This window comes from Otolemur garnettii, unplaced genomic scaffold (assembly GCF_000181295.1).
Source record: "Otolemur garnettii isolate 467f Iridium unplaced genomic scaffold, OtoGar3 scaffold00031, whole genome shotgun sequence".
In the NCBI taxonomy this organism is placed as follows: Eukaryota; Metazoa; Chordata; class Mammalia; order Primates; family Galagidae; genus Otolemur; species Otolemur garnettii.
In genome coordinates, this window is record NW_003852426.1 from 13,609,244 (window position 1) to 13,616,400 (window position 7,157).

The 7,157-nt window shown below is 49.9% G+C and overlaps 2 protein-coding genes across 3 annotated transcripts in view; one reads left to right on the forward strand and one right to left on the reverse strand.

Moving 5' to 3' along the window:
- Positions 1 to 1,039, reverse strand: part of MRPL2 (mitochondrial ribosomal protein L2) — a 7,036-nt gene extending 5,997 nt beyond the window's left edge. Inside the window, exon 1 of one of the 2 annotated variants that reach the window (XM_023512765.1) lies at positions 892 to 1,039. In XM_023512765.1, coding sequence (XP_023368533.1) covers positions 892 to 993 — 102 coding nt within the window. In that variant the 5' untranslated portion in view covers positions 994 to 1,039. Of the gene's footprint in view, positions 1 to 161; positions 316 to 891 lie in introns of those variants that run through there. The other variant, XM_012804752.2, reaches the window with a different exon arrangement.
- KLC4 (kinesin light chain 4) overlaps positions 464 to 7,157 on the forward strand; it is a 19,000-nt gene continuing 12,306 nt past the window's right edge. The window contains exons 1-4 of the mRNA XM_023512822.1: positions 464 to 554; positions 2,721 to 3,002; positions 5,326 to 5,556; positions 6,860 to 7,080. Of these exons, the coding sequence (XP_023368590.1) occupies positions 2,745 to 3,002; positions 5,326 to 5,556; positions 6,860 to 7,080 (710 nt within the window). The 5' untranslated portion in view covers positions 464 to 554; positions 2,721 to 2,744. The remainder of the gene's footprint in view (positions 555 to 2,720; positions 3,003 to 5,325; positions 5,557 to 6,859; positions 7,081 to 7,157) is intronic.

Here is a 7,157-nt window from a genome sequence, read left to right on the forward strand (position 1 = left end):
TAAGTTCGCAACGCTTGCAGAGGAGAAAGCTGAGAATGACCTATACAAGATAACGGACCTTCAAGACTTCTAACCTGACTCGTACATCCCGCTTCGCATCCCCGGCTACCCACACCACGGCAGCCAGAATGGAAACCACCTTCTTGGTTAACGTGGATTACCTGGGCGGCGGGGAGCAGACTCGAGACAGGAGCAGCGACGGCCTGGGGCGCCAGGTTCAGGGACCCTAGAGCACGGGTCAATGCCCACAGAGCCATAGGTGTAGCTAGGTTCTTCTAGGGTCAACAAGCCACCCTTTCCTTTAGTTTAGCCAGCTAGCCGGTCTACCCGGCGCTCCCAGATGACGTAAGTACTCTCGGCGCGGTCGCTCCCCAATAACGTAAAAGGAGGGGGAGCAGAGAACCAGAGCCAATCCTCGAGCGACTCCGCGGTCACGCGACTAAGTGACAGGCCCCGCCCCTTGGAGCCGTCAAAACAATTGCCTCGAGCGGCAGCCATAATGAATTTAAAGGGACAGTACTGGCAAGATAGGCAGCCAGACCAACAGATTGCAGGTAAGTCTTTGAGGGTACTTCTGGGGCTGAGGATTGAGGGCCCCGCCACCTCTTATTCTCGCACTCTCAGACAGATGAACAAACCTTCTCTAACCAACCTCACAAAATTTCATTCTCAAAAACTCCGCCCCCCGCGACTCTTCCCCGCCCCTCGGCGTGCAGACAGACAGACAGAATGCCTGCTCCGCCCCCTGTGCAACAGACTGGCTCAGTGACCTCGGGCCGCCAGGTCCTCGCCCGAGACACGGACCTCAGTAGTCCAACCGCACTTCCCCCCGCCCATCTCTGTCCCCACCCTGGGCCCCAGGGCAGGTCGGCAGCTTGAGACACTCCTCACCCGCATTCCCAAGTCCAGGAGACCAACTCCCAGCGCCGCGTTTCCCTGTGACCCCCGCAGCCGCTCAGCAGACCTCCTATTCTTCCCTGCATCATCAGGCATTTGGGAGGCACCCTAAGGTGATTCCTCTCAGAACCTTTTAGTAGGTGGTCGTGACAGAGAGAAAGCCCGTAGAAGTGACCAGACTGGAAGTGACCAGGTTTTCCTCGTCACCTTTTCCCAGACAGGCCTCTTGCCGTAGGTTTTTAAGTCTCTCATTCCCTTCTGGGAGAAAGAAGCTCCCCAGGCCTGGGGTGGGAAGCTGGCTTGGGGAAGGAGAAGGGACATTGGGCTTCTTTGAAGACTTGTAGACAGAGGGAGGGAGGGTGTTTGTCCTGGGTGGGGCTCTGTGCCAGTCTTCTGGGTGGCTGTGAAGTGGTGAGAGAAGGAGTGGGAATGCTGGACTTCTGGACTTTGGGCAGGGCAAATCCTTCCAAATACCTGGCTACTGAGCAGAGTTTCTTCCGGGCTCTGGCCTGAGTGCCACAGCCAAGGGCTCTGCACACAGGTAAGAGGACTCCAAGGTGAGAAACAAAGCCCTTTTGAGGAAATGAGAAGACAGCCTGAATCCTGGGGGGCTGGGAAGTATGGATTGAAGATTGGTAGCAAAAGAGGCAAAGCAAACCAGGTTTCGAGGTGCTGGGTTTAGTTCTATGGGTGATCCAGCTTGAAGACCTTGAGCCTTCTGAGCCTTCTTATTTGGATCATTGAAGGAAAGCTCCTGTTTCCTTCTTTTCCCTTTCTTCTCTGATTTAACTTTAAAATTTCTTTCTTGGCTCAGTGCCTGTAGCTCAGCGGCTAGAGTGCCAGCCACATACACTGGAGCTGGTGGGTTCGAATCCAGCCTGGGCCTGCCAAACAATGACAATTACAAAAAAAAAAATAGCCAGGCGTTGTGGTGGGCACCTGTAGTCCCAGCTACCAGGGAGGGTGAGACAAGAGAATCATTTAAGCCCAAGAGTTTGAGGTTGCTGTGAGCTGTGATGCCATGCTACTCTACTGAGGGTGACTCTGTCTCAAAAAAAAATTCTTTTTTTCTCTTTCTATTTTTATTTTCTTTTCTTCTTTTTCTTTCTCTTTTCTTTCTCTCTCTCTCTCTCTTTCGACAGAGTTTCACTCTGTCACCTAGGCTAGAGTGCACTAGTGTCATCATAGCTCACTACAACCTCAGAACTCCTAGGCTAAGTGATCTCCTGCCTCAGCCTTCCAAGTAGCTGAAAATATAGGCTCTACCACACCCTGCTTATTTTTCTATTTTTAATAGAGACAGGGTCTCACTCTTGTTCAGGCTGATTTCAAACTCCTGAGCTCAAGCAATCCACCTGGCTCGCCTCCCAGAGTGCTAGGATTATAGACATGAGCCACCATGCCTGGCCTTTTCCCTTTTTTCTAATCCCCTGCACCATTTTCTGTGTATCTCCTGTCTACCTTAACCTTATTCCCTTTGAAGGTCTCTGATACACACTCTGTGATCCCTGTAGTACTGTCTCTTATTCCCTGCTTCCTTTTCCTAACCCAAGCTCTCTCTCCAAGTCCTTGTTTGTTCTAAGTCCTGAATCCCCCTACTAGTTCTAAGCACCTTTGTTCTTTCTATAGTTTTTATTTAATTAAGTCAATTTATATCCCTCTCTCTTTGTCTACAATCTTAGTTTTGTGTTTAGTGACATAGACTCCCTACTACCACTCTCTCTCTCCGGTTAAGTCACAGGATCACTCATATTTTTGTCCCTTTTGTATCTTAGCCCACCCTGTATCATTTTTACACCTGCTGAACTCTTGTTTTTCCCTAGACTGGGTGAGGCCCCCAGGCCAGGATGTCAGGCCTCATGTTGGGGCAGCGGGATGAGCCTGCAGGGCACCGGCTCAGCCAAGAAGAGATCCTGGGGAGCACTCGGCTGGTGAGCCAAGGGCTGGAGGCCCTACACAGTGAACACCAAGCTGTGCTGCAAAGCCTGGCCCAGACCATCGAATGTCTACAGCAAGGAGGCCACGAGGAAGGGCTGGTACATGAGAAGGCCAGGCAGCTGCGCCGTTCTATGGAAAACATCGAGCTGGGGCTGAGTGAGGCCCAGGTGAGAGGGTGGAGGTGGTAGTCTAGGGTATCTGATTGGATGTTTGGGGTCATTTGGGATCACCTTGCTCTAGACATTTCCATTCTTTTGGTAAACATTTATTAAACCCCTACTCTGTTCCAGGACTCTTTTGGGTACTGGAGATATATCACTGAACATGACAGTAAAAATCTTTGGCAGGCCAGATGTGGTGGCTCACGCCTGTAATCCTAGTGCTCTGGGAGGCCAAGATGGGTAGATAGCCTGAGCTTACAGGTTGGAGACCAGCCTAAGCCAGAGTGAGACCCCCTTCTCTAAAAAATAGCAGGGCATTGTGGCAGGCACCTGTAGTCCCAGCTACTCTGGATGCTGATACAAGAGAATTGCTTGTGTCCAAGAGTTTGTGGTTGCTGTGAGCTATGATGCCACGGCACTCTACCAAGGGCAACAAAGTGAGACTTTGTCCCCCCCAAAAATCTTTGGCATTTCCTCCTTGGGGGACACAGACACTACACAAGTAAACAAGTAAAAGATTCAGTATGCCAGAGTGATAATTGCTAAGGTTAAAACAATAAAAGTAGGCCAGGCATGGAGGTCATGCCTGTTTTTCCCACACTTTGGGAGGCCCAAGCAGAACAAGTGCTTGAGTCCAGGAGTTTGAGACAAGTCTGGGCAACATGGTAAGACCTACAAAAATACAAATTAGCCAGGTGTGGTGGCAGGCACCTGTAGTCCTAGCTACTTGGGAGGCTGAGGTGGGAGATCGCTTGAGCCCAGGAGTTTGAGGTTGCAGTGAGCTGCAATGGCAATGCTGCACTCTAGCCTGGGTAACAGAGTGAGAGCCTATATCAAAAATGAAGAAAGAGGGCAGTGCCTGTGGCTCAGTGAGTAGGGCACCAGCCCCATATACCAAGGGTGGTGGGTTCAAACCCAGCCCCGGCCAAACTGCAACAACAACAACAAAAACAGCTCGGCATTGTGGCGGGCACAGCTACTCGGGAGGCTGAGGCAAGAGAATTGCCTGGGCCCAGGAGTTGGAGGTTGCTATGGGCTGTGATGCCACAGCAAAAAAAAAAAGAAGAAAGAAAGAAAGCAGGGAAGGAGACTAGGGAGTATAGAGAGAGGGTATAGTTTTAAATAGAGTGGTCAAAAAAGCCTCACTGAAAAGGTGACATTTGGGGAAAGATTTGAAGGCAGGGGAATGAGACATGCAATAGGTAGGGGAAGAGCATGGTAGACAGACAGAACAGCAAGTGCAAAGGCCCTGAACTGGGGCCTGCCCAGTGTGTTCAGTGAACAGCAAGGGGCCAGTGTGGCTGCAGTCAAATGAGGGGGCAGAAACAAAGTAGAAAATTAAGTCCAAGGGTTGTGGGTTGGGGGAGAGGGAGACAGATCATGTTGAACTTGTAGGCTGTCATAAGAACTTTGTTTTTAGTTTCGTCTTTTGAGACAGAGTATCACTCTGTTGCCCAGGCTAGAGTGCCATTGTGTAAGCCTAGCTCACAGCAACTTCAAACTCCTAGGTCAGGGGTCCTCAAACTTTTTAAACAGGGGGCCTGTTCACTGTCCCTCAGACCGTTGGAGGGCTGGACTGTGGGCCTGGGGATGAGTGGGCAGGACAGGCAGCGGCAGCAAAAACACCTGGCAGTCCAGATAAATGTCCTAGGTGAGCTGCATGTGGCCCGCGGGCCTGTAGTTTGAGGATGCCTGTCCTAGGCTGAAGCAATTCTCTGGCCTCAGTTTCCCAAGTAGCTGGGACTACAGGCTCCCACCACAATGCTTGGCTAATGAGAACTTCATTTTTATTTTGTGTGAGATGGAAACTATTGGAATGTTTTAAGAAGAGGAGTAGTGGGCAGTGCCTGTGGCTCAAAAGGGTAGGGTACTGGCCCCATGTGCTGGAGGTGGTGGTTTCAAACCCAGCCCTGGCCAAAACTGCAACAAAAAAAAAAAAAAAGAAGAGGGGTAGTATGGTCTAATTTGACATTGTCAGTCTAACTAGACCAGTGGTTCTCAACCTTGCTAATGCTGCGGCCCTTTAATACAGTTCCTGTGGGTTGAAAACCTCTGAACTAGACTATGGAAAAGCAAGGACAGAAACAGGGAAGCCAGTGAGGAGAATATTATAGTAATCCAGCTGGAAATTGATAATTGACTTGGGTGACTTTGGGTGATGGCAATGGAGGTCGTGAATTATATTTTGAAGGCAAAGCTACTGCTATCACCCCACCTCCTGGCTCCTCTGTGCCCCTACTAGACTTGCTACCTCCCAGTATGCTCTCCTCCTTCCTATCCCTGAACACTCCCATCCAGACTCTGGAGCTCATGGGATATGCCCACCTAGGTGATGCTGGCCCTAGCCAGCCACCTGAGCACAGTGGAGTCAGAGAAACAGAAGCTGCGGGCTCAGGTGCGGCGGCTATGCCAGGAGAACCAGTGGCTTCGGGACGAGCTGGCGGGCACCCAGCAGCGGCTACAGCGAAGTGAACAGGCTGTGGCTCAGCTAGAGGAGGAAAAGAAGCACCTGGAGTTTCTGGGGCAGCTGCGGCAGTATGATGAGGATGGGCACACTGCGGTGAGTGTGCACAGGCAAAGCAAGCTGGAGGGTGGGCAGCTGGGGGTTACTGCAAACATGGGGGCAATGGCCTCATCATCCTTAGGGTCCAGCAGCTCTGCCCCATGGGAAGACAATGCTCACTCATTCAGTCAACATTTGATTAAATACCTACTGTGTGCTAGGTACTGTGCACTCCACCAAATGGGGCAGAGTTCCTGCTTTCATTATTATAGGTTTGTGAGGAGAGACAGATAAGCACCTGGACAATTCCAACCCAGAATCCTAAGTGCTACCATTAAGGAAAGCATAGCCCAGTTAAGCATGACCCTCCTAAAATTTATTCTAAAATGTGTGGAATTTAACTCTCACTTGACAGGCATTTATTTATGTATCTCTGTGTCTTATACAGGACAAGAAGATGTGTGTGGGAAAGACAAAGGACTATAAAAGTTCCGGTGTCCTAGGGTTTATAATGTACCTGTAGGGAGCAAGGCCTACACAAGAACATATATAGGACAATACAAAGCAGCAAGTGCTCAGCGAGAAGGAGTAGTTCAGTCCGTGTGGGAGGACTCCCAGGAAGATAGAGGGCATCACAGAGGAGGCAGTGTACAGAGATGGATAGGATTTAGGTTGGATTTCTCAGTTGAATGGGTTAGGAGTTGGTTAGGAATGGGATGGATTTTGAAGGATCATGAGGAAGCGGGAAGAGCTTCCTAGACTAGAGGTGAGGGTATCATAGATAAAGCTGGGGGGCTGGAAAGCTAATCTGTCCCAGTAAAGTAGAGAGATGATCCGCATAGTGCACAGCAGTGGAGCTGGGTAGGAGGGTTGGAGGTATTTGAATAAGGCTGCAGTTCCCACTGTGGAAGCAGGTTAGATGGTGAGAGCAGTGGTAGATGATGAGCAGAAGCACAAGGCTGAGCCAGACAATTTGGGTATGTCAGTAAGATCAGATGCCCTCCCTCCCTCCCTCAGGAGAGACAGGACAGACATATAATCAATGTAAATACATGGGGATCAGCACAGGACTATAATTATAAGAGTTGGGGAGAGGAAGAGATTGAGGGTGGTTAGAAAGGATACTTTCTGGATATAAAGGAAGGGAAAGTCATGAGATTTTGTCCAAAACATCTCTGGATGTTACAAATAACAGAGGCCTGAGCTTTGCTGGGCCAGATGCTGGCCTTCCTAAGGGCAGAGTTGGGAAGAAGGCTCTTCTCCTAAGCCCCATCTATCAGTGATTCCATGGCTTAGAGATACCCTTGAAGAGGACACTAGAGATAATCTTGGCCCTGACATGCTGTTTTTTCCCTTCTAGGAGGAGAAGGAAGGTGATGCCTCCAAGGATTCCCTAGATGACCTCTTCCCCAATGAGGAGGAAGAAGACCCCAGCAATGGCTGTAAGTTTGCCTCTGGAGTTGAAGGGTTAAAAGTGGCAGCAGGAGGCTGGTCTCAGCCGTGGCCCACCCTGTACACAAGATGTTCATATTCCGAAATAAGCTGTCCACTTCCTCTAGAGGTGGGACATGAGCTAAGATAGTACTTTTTTTTTTTTTTAAATACAGAGTCTCACTTTGTTGCCCTTGGTAGACTGCTGTGGTATTTTTTTTTTTTTT